We start from the raw sequence: 18,747 nt of genomic DNA on the forward strand, positions 1-18,747 counted from the left end.
AAAACTGAGCTTTAAAAGAAATGAACGTGGACACAAAAGACTTTACAAATAACAGGACATTTAGGCAATCATTCATAACATCTCTTGCCTATAAACAGCAAATCAAACTCATACCTCAGGAATTTATCAACTTCTTTAAGTGTTCGAGAGAAATGGTTTAGCCCTAACGAGCACTAACTGCTCTTCCAGAGGACCTGGGTTCCGTTCCCAGCACCTATGTTATGCAGCTCCCAACAACCTATAACTCCAGCTCCCGGGGATCTGACGCTCTCTTCTGGCCTCCCCAAGCACTGTGCACACATGGCACACATTCACACATACAACAGGAATAGGAATAAAAATAAAAACAAATCTTCTAAAAAAAGTATCTGAGTTGCCGGGCGGTGGTGGCGCACGCCTTTAATCCCAGCACTCGGGAGGCAGAGCCAGGCGGATCTCTGTGAGTTCGAGGCCAGCCTGCACTACCAAGTGAGTTCCAGGAAAGGCGCAAAGCTACACAGAGAAACCCTGTCTCGAAAAACCAAAAAAAAAAAAAAAAAAAAAAAAAAAGTATCTGAGTAGCCAGGCGGCGGTGGCGCACACCTTTAATCCCAGCACTCGGGAGGCAGAGCCAGGAGGATCTCTGAGTTCGAGGCCAGCCTGGTCTACAGAGTGAGATCCAGGACAGGTACCAAAACAACACAGAGAAACCCTGTCTCGAAAAACCAGAAAAAAAAAAGTAACTGAAATGGGGACTGGAGAGACAGTTCATCCCTTAAGTTCATTTGCTTTTCTTCCAGTCTTTGAGTCTGGTTCCCAGTACCCACACTGGACACTGGACAGCTCACCACCACCTATTAACAGCAGCTCCGGGAGATCGGATGCCGTCTTCTGGCCTCTCTGGGCACTTGCACACAGTTAGCATAACAGGCACATACCCGTAAACAAATCCTTAAAAGGACTGAAACAGAATGTTGTATTTATTACCGAGAATTAACTTTGCTTCTGCCCAGAGGATATCATTTTAATATACAACTAAATAACATGAAAATGCCTAGGCATATAACTTTGAACCACACCATTGCTGCATGAATCCTAAGTTCACTTTCCATAGTTACAATGCCGAACGTTCCTGACGCTACTAAAATCATTAAATGGTCTCTCTGTGATACAGGAGTCGCCCTCAAGTACATTTACAGAAGTAACATTGAAAACCAGTATCAATGGAAAATGCGAAGTAAGCTAAACTCCAGCTTTGTCTAACCCAAAGTAGAGAGGAAACGACGGAAGCCTCCTGGTTTGCATACGGCGTTGGGAAAACCCTCTTGTGAATTATCTCGGCGAGGAAGCATAAGCAGTGGAGTGCTCCTAAGCATCTTTTCTCAGATACATCATTCCATCCGAACCAGGGCATCGATCAGCAGAGCCTTCACTACCTCACAGGCCTTGGCGCACCCTGGTGGGCGTGGCCTGCGCGCTGACGCACAGTGAGCGCGCCGACGCACAGCGCGGTGTGCGCGCGCCGCCCGCCGCCCGCCCGCGGGAGCTCGCCGGTGGCCGGAACGGCAGCCCTGGCGCGGAGAGCGGGCGGAGCAGGCGCCAACCGCCCGGGGCGCGGCGGGAGGAGGCGCGAGGCGGCAGGTGGTGTCCCTCGAGCTGCGGCGGGGTCATGATCGACTCAGTGAAGCTGCGGCGCGATTGCGCGGCCGACTTCTTCTCGCACTACGAGTACCTGTGCGCGCTGCAGGACTCGGTGCCGCTGCCGGCCGTGCGCTCCTGCCTGCGGGACGGCGTGCTGGACTTCAATGCCGATCGGCTGCGCATGGTGGACTGGGCGCCGCTGCTCAGCACGCTCAGGGTGAACCGCGACCTGCCGCTGGTGGCCATCAAGAGCTCCTTCCAACCCTGGCTCGGGGAGACAGGTCTGCAGCCGGGAGGTGCGAGGGTTCGGTCTGAGAGGAGGGAGCCCGGTGCACCAGAAGCCTGCGAAGCCGGCCTCACCCCATCCACAAAGGGATGTCTGCCGCCGCCTCCCTTGCAGGCGGCCGCCTCTGGCGGTTGGCTGGAGGAGTAGTCAAGACAGGGAGTAGGGCTCGAGATTGGCGCTTATCACAGCGAGGAGGATGATCAACTATGCTCCCCGAGGGGAATATATAGTATAATTTAGCTAATGGTTTAACCATGAATGTCCCCACCTTCTTTCCTTTAGGGCTTTACATTTACGATCTCCCCACACTCTTCATTGCAAGCCTAATACCGAAAAGAAGGGGGTTAAAAATGGAAAGAAAAAATGTATAACAAAACAAAAAAATTCCCTTCAGGGACGTCTTTTATGATTTTTAGAAAATTGTGTGTGAGTGTTTTGCTTTCGTGTATGTACGTGTGTGCAGTGCCAGAAAAGGGGTTGGAACTCCTGGAACTAGAATTACACATGGTTGTGAGCCACCATATGGGTGCTGGGAACCGAGCTTGTGTCCTTTGCAAGAACAGCAAGTACGCCTAAGGCCGAGCCGTCTCTGAAGATAACATGTTTGCAAGTTTCTCGTATTTAAATTGTTTATAACCCCCAAGCCAAGTCTCTGGTGGTGCTTCTATAGTCATTCATGAACACTTGCCCAGCAATCAAAAAATTTACCATCCAAAATGTATGGTTCCTTACTGACTTTTTTCTTAAAAGTATTGGTGTGTTTGTGTATCTTAGTATCAGCTTATGCACCCACAGGGAAACCAGAAGAGGTGTTGGGTGTCCTCTAGTCACTCCCATTATTTTGTCTCTTGAACCTGAAGCTGTTTTCTCAGCTTGGCTGGAAACCAGGAAGCCCTAACCGTCCTCGCTTGTCTCCGCCCCCTTCCGAACTAGAGTTACAAGCCCTTGCCCCTGGGGCTTAGTTTATGTGGATGCTGGGATCTGGAACTCCAGACCTCCAGATTGTACAGCAAATGCCCTTCGCTGCTGAGCTGTCTTCCCAGCAGCTAACCTACTTTTTCACATCCTCTTTCAGATTTGTAAATAATTTTTTGTGTGGATGTATGTGGCATGTGTGTGCACGCATGTGCGTTTTTGTGTGTAAACACACACGTTCTCATGTGCATGGAGGCTAGAAATTGATATTGGGTATCTTCCTCTATTGATTTCCAGTTTATTTACTGAGACAGGGTTGTTTTTGTTTTCTGAACTCAGGGGATTTGCTGATTCCATTGTCTGGCTAGCTAGTTTGCCCCAGGGACCATCTCTTGTTGCTTCCCAGGGATTACTGGCTTTCACCTCACCATTTTCCTTGCGCACACTTTCATCCATTGGCCATCTCAGCCCCATTTTTTTTTTTTTTTAAAGAGTTGTATCATGTAAGGGAAACAGGTGTTGAAGGCAACCGAGGGTTTGAATTTCATATTTTGAACTCTTAATTCTCACACATCTGACAAGCCATTGAAACAAGCCTGTTGTGGATTCTTAGGATTAAAGCGCAGTCTGCAGGTTACCAGCTGAGAGAGAAGATGTGATAAGCTGGACGTGATGATGATGATGATGATGATGATGATTGGTTTTTTGAGACAAGGTTTCTTTGTGTAACAGTCCTAACTATCCTGGAACTCACTCTGTAGACCAGACTGGCCTCGAACTCACAGAGATCCACCTTCCTCTGCCTCCCGAGTGCTGGGATTAAAGGCATGCATCACCACTACCGCCTGGAGGAGAAGTGATTATTTGAGAGCCTGGCCCTTGGCTTGGGTGTGAGATGAGCACCATCTGTGACCCTTCTTCAAGGACAGTATTGTACCACTGAGGGACCCCTGGACTGCCATTGTAATGACCCAAATTGAAGGAAAGATGAGAGATGCCTTAGAATCTAGGCAGGCGTACGTAATCTTGCCCAGTGTTTTATGCTGAATGTCAGGAGACTGTGGACCATTTCCCTTCAGACGTCCTTGGCAGTGTTTCCATGTCCTGCATCCAGGACTAGTGGGTCTAGACTGTAGATTTTAACACTTGATCTCTCAACTGTGTCAGCCTGTACTGTTGAAGAAACTCCTGGCTGGCCCTGCTGCTCCTGAACTCAGTTTCCCTCTGTGCAGAGGATCTCACTCAGCCCAGATCCAGCACATACTGGCTGCAGCGTCTGCCTCCTTTACAGAGGCACTGGAATACGAGCTACACTCTAGCTAAGCCTGCTGGAAGGGGTGTATTTCCTAACTGTGCCTCTCCCTGGTCATTCCCTTTGTGTATTGGTCCTAGAGCGGGGCATATTTTCTAACCATTTTCACTGTACTAATGGCAACCTTGGTCCTCATCACCTGTGTCAAAAAAGCCAACTCTTGCAGACTTGCCTCAGCCTTGGAATTTCATTTTTCTATCCTGAAGGGTCCCTCACACCTGCAGTATTTATACTGTCCAGCAGGTGTCAGGCTTGGAACCCTCTGCACAGTCTACTCTCCCTCTTTCTCCTATATGCAAATTGAGGGTTTTCTTGAAGACATCCCTTGGGTGTAGATTCTTTGCCTCCGTAAGAAACCATGCCATGCATGGTTTATGTTTCTATATCTCATGCGGCTTTGAATTTTCTGTTTAAGGACATGGTTCATTTCTGTACTTCAGTGCTTAGGAGTTGAAGACTAAAATTGTATGGCTGACATCACTGATTTTACAATGAATTTGTTTTAGATTCTGATACACACAGAGTTTGCAGAAATCGGGTTCCTGCGGTAAGATCCAAGGACGTGAGCTTCCAGTTATGTAAGGCTCTTAAAGGCTGCCTGAGTTCATCAAGTGTGCTAAGAAATCTGGAGCTAAATGGGCTGGTTCTGAGAGAGAGGGATTTGGCTGTTCTAACAAAGGTAAGCCTTGTTCATGTGACCCGCAGACACTTGGTAGCTGGTTTTGGTGGGAAAATATGCAATTCATATTTTACTTTTTTCCTCTGTTAAGGGATTGAGTAAATCAGCCTCTCTGGTGCACCTGTCTCTTGCCAATTGTCCAATTGGAGATGGAGGCTTAGAAAGTGAGTCAAGTCATTTAACTGTTTCCCGTGAGGCTGCTGTCATTTTGCCTGTGTGCTCTGGTGACCCCTGTCTGCCTTGGTGGGCTGCTTGCTCGGCCTGAGCTGCCTCCTGCGCCTGCTCAGATGCTGATCTGTTCTCACTGCTACCGGGAAAGCTTATCATGCCTAAGACTGTCTGCGCTTTCTTTAAGGTTGTGAAATGCCATAAATCAAGCTGTTTGTGTCTGCTCATAGTTTATGGTTTTCCTTTAAGAAATATTTGTGGGAGCCAGGCATGGTAGTGCATACCTTTAATCCCAGCACTTGGGAGGCAGAGGCAGGCAGGCCTTTGCCAGCCTGGTCTATAGATCGAGTTCCAGGACAGCCAGGGCTACACAGAGAAACCCTGTCTCGAAAAATTAAAAAAAGAGAGAGAAATATTTGTGAGGGCAAGAGTAGGGTAAAGAGAACAAAAAGACACGACCATCTCCAAGTAGAGCAACTCTAATGCAGTTATTTTTGGTTTTTGAGACAAGGTCTCATTATGTAGCTCCAGCTGGCCTAGAACTCTCTATGTAGACCAGGTAGACCTCGAACTCAGAGAGATCCACCTGCCTCTGCCTCCCAAGTGCTGGGATTAAAGGCGTGCACCACTATCCCAGCTGTATAATGCAATTGTAATGTCCGTATATCAATATTTAAAGTGTTCAGTTTTGGCAAGTTAGTAGAATCAAGCCTTTGCTGTAATTTAGAACAGTGCTTTGTCACTGACAAATTGCAGCCACTCTGTTAGTGCCAGGGAGGGCTGTAGAGTGATTGTAGGCGTCTGTAGTCTCTAAACTAGCATAGACCGAGGACAGTGCATAAGCCACGCTTGGCAGGTCGGCGGGCTCTCGGCCTCACTGTGTGCCTTTTTCTCTTCCTTTTAGTTGTTTGTCAAGGGATAAAGAACTCTGCCACTCTCAAGACCGTCAACTTCACAGGATGTAATCTGACATGGCAAGGCGCCGGTCACATAGCCAAGATCTTAAAGGTGACTGTCCGTTCAGCTTGAGTGACTGATGTGGTTGAGGCACATACTGCTCTGGTATGGGGTTGCAGTGAGGTTTTTTGTTTGTTTGTTTTCTTTTATCCATACGGAGGTTGCAGTTTGAGTTTCATCGCATGATGTAACCGTTGTTCAGCTTGGGATTCTGCCTCTTAAAGATACCACGTAATCTTAGAAACGAGACTTCAAAGTATAATACTTCTTTGTTATTTTGGTTGTTGAAACGTGGCAGCACTGAAGGAAACCTCATACTGTTACAGTCTCCAGATACTGACGCCACTCTATTGTGATTTATAAACTAATAAAAACAGTTCATAAATTCCTTATAAATCTTATAACTACTACTTTAGGACTAAAGGTACTTACCAATTTGACACGAAGCCTTTTTTGTAGGTTTTTTTGTTGTTTGTTTGCTTGCTTGTTTGGGGCTAGTAGGGGTTGAGACAGGACATTGCTGTGTGCTCCAGGCTGCTTGGACTGGCTGTGTCGCCCATGGTAGCCTGGAACTTGCCTCAGTCCTCTTTCCTCAGCCTCCCAACTGCTGGATTAGAGGTGTGTGTGTCACCTTGTGTCCCCTTGGCTGGCTTTTATTTATTTATTTATTTATTTATTTTTTGGTTTTTTGAGACAGGGTTTCTTCATGTAGTTTTGGTGCCCGTCCTGGATCTTGCTCTGTAGACCAGGCTGACTTTGAACTCACAGAGATCCTCCTGGCTCTGCCTCCCGAATGCTGGGATTAAAGGCATGCGCCACCACTGCCTGGTTCTGTCACATGTTTTTTGCAAGTAAGGGTGTTGAGGAACACAATCCCGCCTAGTTGTCTGTGTCGTAGCTGGCTACTTTTGCCTTATGTCAGGAGAATTCAGTAGTTGGTTTCAGACCCACAGAGCTGAGAACGTTTATTTTTGGACCTTTACAAAGTAAACGCTTTGACCCTTCTGATAAATAATGGTCAAGAGCATGGATTCTGTTTTCTCGTGTGGTGATTTGATTTTGTGAGGTTTTTGTTGTTTTGGTTTTTGGGGAATGGTATTTGTTTTTATGTTGAGGATTGAACTAAGACTTCACACCTTAGGCAAGTGCTCTACCACTGAAATATAGCCCAGCATTTTTGACTGGTTGTCATTAAGTTGCTTAGGTTGGCCTTGAGCTCACTCTGTAGCCCTGAGAGACACTGGACCTCTGATGCGCCTGCCTCACCTACTGAATAGCTAAGTGTGGATGGGAAGCCCTGACCCATGTAGTATCTTGTGAGCATGGACGCGTTGCTTCACCTCTGTGAAGTCGCCGTTCACTCTGAGGGTCTCGTGAGCTGTCCTCCCTAAGGCAGCACTGTGTAGCGCCTGCTGTGGCTCAGTGCCTCATGTGGCTACTCTGAATAGGAAAATGACATTAACATGAGTCCCTTTAGTGTCCTGTCACAGGTGCTCTTCTCTTTGGATGTTCAAGTTTAGTGAGTTGTTGGTTTACATAACGGTTGAGCAGCAGTTACCCATGACTATTCTCACGACTTGAGCCCTGTGCTGGGCCCTTCTGAGGGCAGACTGTGGCATGTTTGCATTTAGGGGATGTGGTGTGTGTAAAATCAGCATGCCTAGTTCCCCTTTAGGTTTCCCGTTTCCTTCTCCAGCACCTGACTCCCTCCACGCTGTTATCTTTGAAGTACCAGACCATGAGAAGGCACGAAGAAACCTGGGCTGAGAGTCTTCGCTACAGGAGGCCCGATTTTGACGGCATGGCTGGCTTAAGGCGCATCACGCTGAATTGCAACACGCTGATTGGTGACCAGGGTGCAAGTGCTTTTGCAGACTCTCTTAGTGAGGATTTGTGGCTTAGAGGTAAGTTAAATGAGCTTCAGAAATGGAAAATCCTCCAGTAGCTTTTCTTGTACCTTTAAAGTCATATATATTCTCCATAGAAAACAGTGTTACCTGTAATCAAAACATCTAGAAGTAACTACTGTTCATTTAGGCATATTTTCAGCCTTTAAAAAAATAGATGTTTGTACATTTAGAGATTATAGCAATAGTTATAGCAAACTTGATGTTTTATAACCCTGCTATTTTTGTTTACAGGTAGGGGTGTGTGTGTGTGTGTGTGTGTGTGTGTGTGTGTGTGTGTGTGATCTAGTACTCAGTTTTGAGCTCAGCACCAGCCTTATCTAGAATGCAGGTGCCCTTGCGTGCCACATAGTACCACAAAATTTTTTTTTGCTATATGCACATTTTAAAGGATTTTCATATATGATCTTTACGTAAATAATCAACAGTTTGCTGTTATTTTAATATATATGCTATATAATATATAATCAAATATATATACTATATATGTGGGGTGTTTGTTTGTCTGTTTTAGACAGTCTTAGTAGATAGCCCTGGCTAGCTTGGAACTTGCTGTGTATGTCAGACTAGCCTTGAACTCCCAGAGATCTAACTGCCTCTGCCTCCTGAGTGCTGGCTGCTATTTTAATTTTAAGATTAAAAAAACAAAACAAAACCAAAACAAACCATGTATTATTTACTTAGGGTGTGCTCCAAGTACATGTCCTGCCACAGTGCGCAGGTGGAGGTCAGAGGACAACTTGCCAAAATTGATCTCTCCTTCCAAACATGAAGGCTCCAAGGATGAAACTTGAGTGGCCTGATGTTGACAGATTTTTCTTTGGGCCGCCAGCTCACAAAAAACAACACGGAGACTTATTATTAATTATGAAAGATGGGCCTATAGCTTAGGCTTGTCCCACCAGCTCTTATAACAAATTAACCCATATCTTCTAATCTACGTTATTTTACGTGGCTCGGTTACCTTTACTCTGCTTCCTCAACATCTGTCTGGCGACTCCCCCTTTCTTCTTCCCAGAGCTCTCTCTGTAGCACGAATCTTAAAACGTCTTATTAATAAAAGCAAACCCAGAGCCAGATATTGGGGTGAATGCTAGAAGATCAGAGAAGCAGAACAAGCCACAGCTACCTCACCTCACCAGTTCCTTAGCTGATCCTGTTTCCTCAGACTGGAAGCCTCTGAGTCCTCATTCAGAATGAATCTCAGCTGAACTGCTGCTAAAAGCCTAAAAGCTTAACCGGCTTTAAGTTCCTGGTCCTTATGCCTTATATACCTTTCTGCTTTCTGCCATCACTTTCTGGGATTAAAGGTGTGAGTCACCATGCCTAGCTGTTTCCAGTGTGGCCTTGAACTCACAGAGATCCGGATGGATCTCTGCCTCCAGAAGGCTAGGATTAAAGGTGTGAGTGCCACCATTTTCTAGCCTCTATGTCTGTCTAGTGGCTGTTCTGTTCTCTGACCCCAGATAAGTTTATTAGGGTGCACAGTATTTTGGGGAACACAATATCACCCCATCTCTCTGTCCAGAAGCCCCTCTATACCTCCTGCCTAGCTATTGACTGTTTAGCTTTTTATTAAACCAGTCACAGTGACACATCTTTACACACTGTAATCAACTATCTCGGAACTGTTGGGCTTGGCAGCAAGTGCCTTTACTGCCTGTCACCTTGCTACCCCAGGGTTCATCACTATAGGTGGGCTTCATTTGATGTTCTGGTGACATTTACTGGCTCTGGGTTGTTTGGTTAGTTAGGTATACCTTTCTTCTGTGTCAAGAGGTGTCTTAGTTTGGGCTGTTATAGAGTGCTATAAACCAGTGGTTTAAACAGCAGGAGTTTATTTCTGCTAGTTCTGGGGCCTTGGAAAGTCCAGAGTCAGGCAGGGGGCAGATCAGTTTTAGAGTCAGCTCTCTCCAGCTTGTGCAAGGCTGCCTTTGTTCCTTTTTCTTAGTCTAGTCTACTATCTATTGCTGTGCTGGAAGACTTACTGTCCTTAGTCACTGTTGCTGTGAAGAGACACCATGACCAAGGCCACGCTTGCAAAAGAAAGCATTTAGTTGGGGGCTTGCTTACACTTTCAGAGGTGTAGTCACATTGTCAGCTGGGAAAGTAGCTAAGAGTTCTATATCCTGATCTGCAGGCAGCAGGGAGAGAGAGAGACATTGGGCCTGGCATGGGATATATATATATTTTGAGACAGGGTTTCTCTGTGTAGTTTTGGTACCTCTCCTGGATCTCGTTCTGTAGACCGGGCTGGCCTCGAACTCACAGAGATCCACCTGCCTCTTCCTTCTGAGTGCTGGAATTAAAGGTGTTTGCCACCACCGCCCTGTGGCATGGGCTTTTGACACCTCAAAGCCTACCCCTAGTGACCAAATATATGAGCCTATGAGGGCCATTCTTAGTCAAACTAGCGCACTTACCAAAACAACTTGGGAAAGAAAGGTTTTTTTTTTTTTTTTTTTTAACTTACAGTTTGCAGTCCTTCCTAAAGGAAAGTCAGGGCAGGAACTCTTTATTTATTGATGTGGTGTTTTGTCTGTATGTATGTCTGTATACCACAGTCATACCTACTGCCCACAGAGGCCATAGAAGAGCACTGGATCTCCTGGGACTGGAATTGCAGACAGTTGTGCACTGCCATGTGGGTGCTGGGAATGGAAACTAGGTCCTCTGGAAGAGCAGCAGTACTCTTAACCATCTCTCCAGCCTCTCTCTTTCTTAAAGTGTAGTTTTCTGAGATTTCTTTGGAATTCAGGATTATGAGTCCAAGAATTAAGTGCATTGTTTACACTGCCATGAACATCCTTGTTAATCATGAAATGATACTCATTGTGTGATCCTTTCTCTCATGTAGTGGGGAGTTTTTTATTATTATTATTATTATTATTATTATTATTATTATTATTAGCTTGGGGCTGGGGTAAGGTCACTGTAACACATCATAGAAGAGGTTTTTTTTTTATTGTATGGTTTCATATGCTTTTCTGATTTCCTTTTTTTTTTAATACCCAAGATTTAAACACCGCTGTGACTAGTCTTGTTCAGGAATGTCCTAAACATGAATGAGAACTGTCTGTATGTTAAACTGTGTGGAGTCAGCAAGTGACCTGTTGTCTTTGTCAACAGCGCTTGACCTGCAGCAGTGTGGCCTCAGCAGTGAAGGAGCCAAGGCTTTATTGGAGGCCCTCGAGACCAACAGAACCCTGGTCGTTCTGGATATAAGAAAAAACCCACTTATCAGTATGTCATCTCTTTAAAATTAATTAACAAATGGCATAACGAAGTCAATTTGTGTCATGAAAAATTTTAAAACTTAATGTTTATTTTCTAGTTTTGTAATTTTGTGCTTTTATCAGATAATACATTGCTTTAAATGATTTATACTTGGAAACTAATTGTTCTGGTGGCTACTTATTCCAAGTGAGCCCAGATAATAAGACTGATTCTATCAAGAGCACTCTCCTCACGTCCCCCTGAATCTCTGAACTCTTGGAAAGAACATTTCATTTGTTTGCTAATTTGTAGAGAAATTTTAAATCTTGTATGTGTCAAAACATTGGTTCAGATATTAAGCATTTTACAGTGTACTAGCTAGACAAAGTCTTGCTCTCCATTGGTAAGGGGGTTCAAATGTAAATGTATAAGTAGATAAAGAATTTCAGATAGTAGAAAGTGCAAAGATAATTTAAGAAGACAGATGGGGAACTCAGCTGGAGAACTCACACGTAAGTGGAAAACAGAGTGAAGAGAAGAAGAGTGTGCCGTGGATGTTCTGAGGGAGGTGCATTGCGGGACACGGAAGCAGTCAGCGTATAGGTACGAGATGGCAGGATGGATGGAGTACTTGAGGAAAAGGGAGGCTGGGGCTGGAGGGATGGCTCAGTAGTTAAAGCACTTCCTGTGGTTGCAGATAACCCAGGTTTGGTTCCCAGCTCCCACGCCAACTGCTCACAACCACCTGTGACTGCCGTTCCAAGGGATCCATTGCCCCCTTCTGGCCTCCATGGCCACTGCATGCACTTGGTGCCCAAACAAGCAAGCAGACAGACAAACATACAAATAAATTAATAAATGAATCTCTAAGAAAAAGAAAACCTGTGGGAGAAGCTGATGCACTGTGTGGTCAAACAGGGCCAGGGACTTGATAGTGTAAGGTCTTCAATGCCAGGGTAAGGGCATGGCTGGTCTCAGTGAGCTGACAGCGCCTCTACAAAGTTGAGGTAGAAAAGGCATGATCTGAGTAGTGTTTCAGTCAGGTGACCGTGCTGTGGAGGATAGTAGTGGGGCCAGGGAGAAGAGATGGGGACTAGTTAGGAGGCTGGCCTAGAAGTCCAAGCCAGAGGGGATTGTGGCTTAGCTCATGGTGGAAGGGCTGGAGGATGCCAGAAGGTTGAAACAGGGAGTAAGAAGATTTGCAGGCAGATTAGATGTTGGCTATGGAGGAAGTAGTTGTTTTCAGATGTCCTGGACAAGATGCTGGTGCCGTTTACTGAGAAAGGGAAGCTGGAGAGGAGCATCGTTGAGGCCATATCATGACTTTGGTTTGGCTATATTAGTTGTCATTTGGTGCAACCTCTGGTTTCTGTGCAGAGGCTTCCAAAGCCACTTCAGACCTAAAGTGCTGGTGGATGTAGGCAAAGCGTTACAGTTAACTGAGTGTGTGAGGAAGAGGAGCGCTCAGAAGCAGAAATGAGTCTGTGCTTTAGGTGGTTTATGGGAAAAGCAGTGGTTAGTGGACTTCTGTTGTTAGTGGGAGTGGTCAGTCACTGGAAAACACCTGAACAGTCTCACGTTTCTTTTACTTTAGACCATTCTGTGATGAAAGCGGTTATCAAAAAAGTTCTCCAGAATGGAAGGAGTGCCAAGTCAGAGGTATAACTTGTTTCAGTCCTACGAAAAGAAGGTCTCTGTAATTACAGTTTTCTTCTGCTTTTAGTAAAACTGCCAAGATCCTTTTCTGCTGTCTGACGTAAAACCCAATGGCTATGGCACATTGGTGGTGTAGTGATGAGCACAGCTGCCCCCAAATCAGGGGGCTTTTCTCTCTGTTTTTAAATATTGTATCATTATTTCATTTGGGATCTGAGAACTGCAAATTGCAAAGCTTTATTCGTGTAAAATATCTTCCTCATGCCCAGTTAAAGTGGGGTCCTCTTGTGACCCATAGCTGACGTCCCCTGGCTCTCTCTTCCAGTACCAGTGGATAACGTCCCCATCAGTGAAGGAGCCGCCGAAAACCGCGAAGCAGAGAAAGAGAACGATTGTCCTTGGAAACAGTCGGAAAGGAAAAGCTACCATTAGAATCGGTAACTGACTGTCTGTCTTGGCTTTTTAGTGGCACCACAACTTACACCTAGCATGTTTTTAGGACATTAATATTCAAGTCTCATCTCTTCGGTAATAACCAATGTTGATGACAGCATATTCTGAGGCCTAAACTATAGTTATTCTAATCTAGGTTATGAAAATTCATGGCATGTAGAAGTATTAAATGAATCATTTGGAAGGATTTCTGTTTTTCTTTTTTGTTTTTTTAACTAACTACCATTACTGTTTGATTTTTTTTTTTTTAAATATTCATCATCTTGACTGTCTCCCAAGTGGTGATTATTTTTCATGATGCACGGTTGAGATTTAGAATGCCCTTTGATGCTGGTTTAGCAAACAGTTGCTGGGGATAGAACCCAGGACCCCATGCATGGGAGGCAAGTTCTCTATCACTGAGCCACATCCACAGGTTGATTTTTTTTTTTTTTAAAGTGACTGAATCGGATAACACATTTTAGTGCTGTAAAAGCCTTAATGTAAAGCAATGTTAAAGACAAGTTTCTGCTGGAACACTTTGGGAAGGCTTGCTGGTTTTAAATTTGTTCTTGCTGTGTTTCCCAGACTGCCCTGGGGCTTGTGATCTCTTATCTTAAAGTCTTGGGTTCCAGGTAAACATCCCCATGCCCAGCTAGAAAAACATTTTTGTTTTCATTAGGGTTTCTATTTTGGGACAAAATGCCATGACCAAAAGCAGCGTGGGGAGGGAAGAGTTTATTTCAGTTTACACTACAACATCACAGTCCATCATCCAGGGAAGTCAGGACAGGAACTCAGGACAGGAACATGGAGGCAGGAGCTGATGGCAGAGGCCATGGGGCATGCTGCATACAGGCTTGCTCCTCGTGGCTTGCTCAGCCTGCTTCCTTAGATGCCCCAGGACCACCCCAGAACTGCATCCATCATTAGTTAAGAAAATAGCCCATGGGCCATTCTTGTGAGGGCATTTCTCAGTTGATGTTTCCTCTTCCCAAATGACTCTGGATTGTGTTGAGTTGACATAAAACTAGCCAGCACAAGTCTCTAGTGTGCGTTATATATATAAATAAACTTCTAAGTATTAGTTAATCTAAACTTCAAGCCTTCTATTAGTTTTGTAATTGAGTACAAATTGAAAGGTTCTTGCTGGCACATAGGTAAAGGCACCTCCCTCAGGCAGAACAATCTGCATTCCACCCTAGAACCCACAAGGTGGAAGGAGAGAACCAGCTCCTACAAGTTATTCTGGACCCCCCCTTCCACACATACACACACACACTGGCACATATACTCATATAATAATTGAGAAAACCTGATGAAGACTAATGTCTATAGCATAAACTTCAGGTTCTTCTAAATATATATCTTTTATGTAATTTGGCTCTGATATTTTTGTATTTCTAAAAAGTCCTTAATATTTTTTTGAGACAGAGTCTTCCTCTGACTGGCTTTGAATTTGCAGTGACTTTCTGGTCTCTGGTCTCTGCCTCCTAAGTGCTAGAGTTATAGGCATAATCATGGCGGTAACTTATCTTCTAAAACACTTTGTCTTGTCTTGGCCCAGGATAGTTTTGAATTCACTGTGTAGCCATGGGTGGCCTGAGTGCTGGGGTTACATGCATGCTCCACGATACCTAGTCTTACGTGGTAATGAATAAGGAGGTAATTTAGAGCCTTATACGTGCTGGGCAAACACTGTAGCAGCTGAGCTACACTCCAGCTCTGGAACGTGTGTTACCTTTAGCACACCTAATGTGATTAGAAAGAATGACAGTGGGAACGAATCCAGGTCTAGTAAGAAAGGGGCTTTTTTTTTTTTTTTAATGCTCTTGAATTTTCAAAGTCTTTATGGTAAAACCATAAAGACTACAATAGAAGCAACAAAATAAGTTTTATGTTTACTGTTACCCACTTCCAAAATGATGTTTGTGGTGACTTTGTATGATGTCATATATATCAAGATACCTGAACAATAATAAAAATAATGTTTTGCTTACTTCTTTACCTGAAATTTAAAAAACGGATGCTTAATATAGTAGCATTGAACTTACATATTGCTAATGAAGCCAAGTGGTGGTGGCTCACGCCTTTAATCCCATAATCCCAGCACTCAGGAGGCAGAGGCCAGCCTGGCCTACAGAGCTAGTTCCAGGACAGCCAGGGGCTACACACACACACACACACACACACACACACCATCTTTTAAAAAAAGGTAGTTAATGTTGAGATTTTTTTATTTTATGCGCATTTAATACACTTGCAGAAAAATGTGTTTGAAGATTTTTGTTCAGGTTTTACATAAAGACATTAGCGTAACAGTGGCACAGTTGAAGAGCACCTCCAGGACCGTTATCCTTGGAAAAAATGCATTTTCCTTTCTATTGTTTTCTATAAAGTTCCCCATGAATCAGATGTGACTGACATCCTGTCACTTTATACTGTGGTCTTACAATTCAGGGCTGTGCTTTTTAAGGCACTCAGAGAGTTTCACTGAGGTGATGGGTCGGTGTTTTAAGTTGATGAAATATTGAGAAAAATTAAATAGTAAATAACTTTAAAATCTGACTGGTGGGGGTTTTTTGGTTCTCAAGCTTCTGCCTGGTCCTGTGCTGCATATGACTCCAAGCCCATCTCTCACTTGTAAAGAGACCATTGGTCCTAAATGATTTTCCCTTTTACTAAGCATGGGATTCCCCCTCCTGTGCCTCTAATGGAGCCGAAACAAACAAACCTCATTGTAAACACCCATAGAAATGCAGTTTGTTTTATTAAAAGATGTTTGTTTTATTAAAAGATGTACGTGGGCTGTGTATGACGGTGCACCTTAGCATTCTGGAGGCAGAGGCAGGTGAATCTCGAGTTTGTGGCCAGCCTGGTCTACATAGTGAGTTCCAGGCCAGTCAGAACTGAGACCCTGTCTTAAAAAAGAAGTATATTTGAATTAAGCAGTTAATTTGTAGTAAATAGTAATGAGTGTCCTGAACAGTTTCTGAGTGCTTGCTGTTTGAAGAGAAAGTGTAGGCTGCCTGCTTTGAGTTCAGAGCAGTCAAATAGACTGTGTAAGTGGGGATTTGGAGTATCATGCTAGTACCTAAAGTTTGTAACATAAGTAAGTATTAAAAGTATTTCAGTTGGTGCTTTGATACAATATTCTAAAGTGCAGTAAAAAGGGTGTGCAGTGTGTGCATTTCTGTGTTTGTGGTAATGATATGTAGCCAGGCATGAGACAATTGGAAGAGCAAGAATTTGCGTCGTGTTCCTGGGGAGAGCGGAGCTGTGGCTGCAGTTTAGAGGCCACCGAGTGAGAGGAACTTTGTTGCTTGGCTTTGTTGCTCGCTGCCTCAGTTACCTGGAGACATGGAGGTCAGCCGACCAGGGCCTTGCTGTGTAGAGTTCGGTGAGGACAGAGCTTGTATGTTAATTGTATTATAGTTATGTTGGGAGTACATGTTCAAGAAGTTGATAAGAACTTTTACTATAGTTTTTTTTTTTTTTTCAGCTAACAAGATACATACAAACTTTTTTAGTTGTAATTAAAAATATGTTAACATTTTTCTGAAAATCAAAGAAATGATACACATATACTGCCATAGACCAGAATGTTTATTCTGTAAAGGTAACTAACTTAAAAATAAACATAGAAGCACTTGGGAGGTAGAGGCAGGAGAATCAGAAGGTCAAGGGGATCTTCAGCTACACAGCAAGTTTGAGGTTAGCCTGGGCTACATGAGACTTTGTCTTAAAAAATAATAGTAATAAAATGAAAACCGCAGTAGCACAGACTGAACAGAGTTCCTGTAATTTACTAGTTGCACGAATGTATGCAGAAAGTGGTACAGGACTGTGTGGTGATGATCGGTGAGTTACACTCTGTGAAGTACCCGTCTTGGGCCGCTGAGATGGCGGCGGCGGGCGAAGGCAGTTGTTAGCAAGCCTGGCGACCTGGGTTCAGGTCTCAGTTCCCATATGGTGGAAGGAGATTGCTGACTCCTGCAGGTTGTCCCCTAATGGCCACCTGCACGCCCCAGCACACATGCACGAGTCGGTGTGGTTTTCAAAAAAATGACCTTGAAAAGAAATACATGACTTACTGCATATGCTTCATTTTAGATGACATCTCAGCACTGCTAAACTTACACAGTGTAACAGGTCAGAGGGATATATATATATTTTATATATATATTATATATATATATAAAAATAAATATATACGATCTTTCTGTTTTATTTTACTTTTATTACTTTTTCTTTTTGAAATAGGATCTTACTAAGACTGGTCTAGAACTCTTGATCTCCAGGGATAAGATTAAATGTAACTGTTTTAGTAAACCTTTGTTATTTGTTCTCAATGATATCAGAGACAAAAACTTGAACTTTAATATATGATTTGTTCTAATAAATTAGTGTCAATATATGGGTTTACCTGCTACAAATATTTCATGTTTAACTCTTAGTGTTGAGTTTAAGGTAAGCCCCTCATTTCATTCTTTTATCTAATATTTTGTGTGTGTGTGTGTGTGTTCTCTAAACTCACGTGTAGAAATGAGGACAACATCCACTCAGTAACTTTCAGCCTTTTTTGGCAGGCATTCCTGTAATCCACACACTTTTAAGGCACAGGCAGGCGGGTTGTGATTTCAAGTGTAGCCTGAACTACACAGGGAAACCCTGTTTTAAAAAGCAAAGTTTATAAATCACTCACACTGTACAGCCTTGGTCTCACAGTCAGTTGTTGTTTGTGTTGTGTTAGGAGTGTGCGAATGGTAATCTGTAGACCTTTAGTGCATCCTGATTTCCTTCTGTCACGTCCTTGAACACAGGGTTAGCAACAAAGAAACCTGTGAGTAACGGGAGAAAGCAGGGGCTCAGTAATGACGGCTACACTCCGCAGTCTCTGCCGCCGCCGGGCGTGTCTGGTTTCCTGCCGTGGCGCACTGCAGAACGTGCAAAAAGAAGCAGGTGAGGTGTTCTCTGCCCTGTGCCTTAGTCCCGACAGCTGTCACTTGGGAGCGTCTGGTACAAGGAGTCCTGTTGATTGTGTAAGTGGAGAGGGGTGACTCACGCATAGCCTCTGCCAAGGAGTGCCCTAAGGAAAGGCGACAAAACAGACGGTATCCACCAATCTGAGTAACCTGTCACCAAGGCATTCTGCTCAATCTGTTCAGGCTTTTCCGTGGGTTATTTTGAGGTATTTAGTACTCTGGTTCTATATGGGTATTGTATATAATGCAAATAAGTTTAATCACGTAGTGTGTATACATCAAAATATAACTTATTTGTTGATATCCTTTTAGGGGTTTTCCGTTATACAGAACTCGTGATGTATCTAATCATCTGAAGGTATGTATGGGTCATATTTCTAACATAGAAGAGATTGGAGTAGGAGAAGTGCAGGGTCCACTGAATAGAGCTTTGTAAATGGATGTCCCTCCCTGAAATAAATGGATTTAAAGCTTTCCGATTCCTGTCCCAGTGCCATGGTCCAGTTATATGTATATGACACACACTGGGGAGGCCTTGTGGGTCCATCTGTAGATACCATTTCTCCAGGCAACAAATAAGCTGATGCTCACAATTAGGTTTGACCACAGTTTCT

General features: G+C 44.0%; 1 protein-coding gene across 4 annotated transcripts in view; it reads left to right on the plus strand.

The window, feature by feature from the left end:
* The first annotated feature begins 746 nt into the window (after window positions 1-746).
* Window positions 747-18,747, plus strand: part of Cep78 (centrosomal protein 78) — a 59,776-nt gene continuing 41,775 nt past the window's right edge. For 2 of the 4 annotated variants that reach the window (XR_008222945.1, XM_052761313.1), the window contains exons 1-10: window positions 747-1,901; window positions 4,640-4,812; window positions 4,904-4,976; window positions 5,885-5,988; window positions 7,667-7,841; window positions 10,974-11,087; window positions 12,655-12,719; window positions 13,042-13,153; window positions 17,972-18,110; window positions 18,446-18,491. Coding sequence is in view for 3 of the 4 variants with exons in the window: in XM_052761313.1 (XP_052617273.1) it covers window positions 1,649-1,901; window positions 4,640-4,812; window positions 4,904-4,976; window positions 5,885-5,988; window positions 7,667-7,841; window positions 10,974-11,087; window positions 12,655-12,719; window positions 13,042-13,153; window positions 17,972-18,110; window positions 18,446-18,491 (1,254 nt within the window). In the remaining variant the exon portion in view is untranslated. The remainder of the gene's footprint in view (window positions 1,902-4,639; window positions 4,813-4,903; window positions 4,977-5,884; window positions 5,989-7,666; window positions 7,842-10,973; window positions 11,088-12,654; window positions 12,720-13,041; window positions 13,154-17,971; window positions 18,111-18,445; window positions 18,492-18,747) is intronic. The other 2 variants (XM_052761311.1, XM_052761312.1) reach the window with 2 other exon arrangements.

The sequence above is a fragment of the Peromyscus californicus genome, unplaced genomic scaffold, assembly GCF_007827085.1.
Source record: "Peromyscus californicus insignis strain IS unplaced genomic scaffold, ASM782708v3 Scaffold_4__1_contigs__length_199733344, whole genome shotgun sequence".
NCBI classification, from domain to species: domain Eukaryota; kingdom Metazoa; phylum Chordata; class Mammalia; order Rodentia; family Cricetidae; genus Peromyscus; species Peromyscus californicus.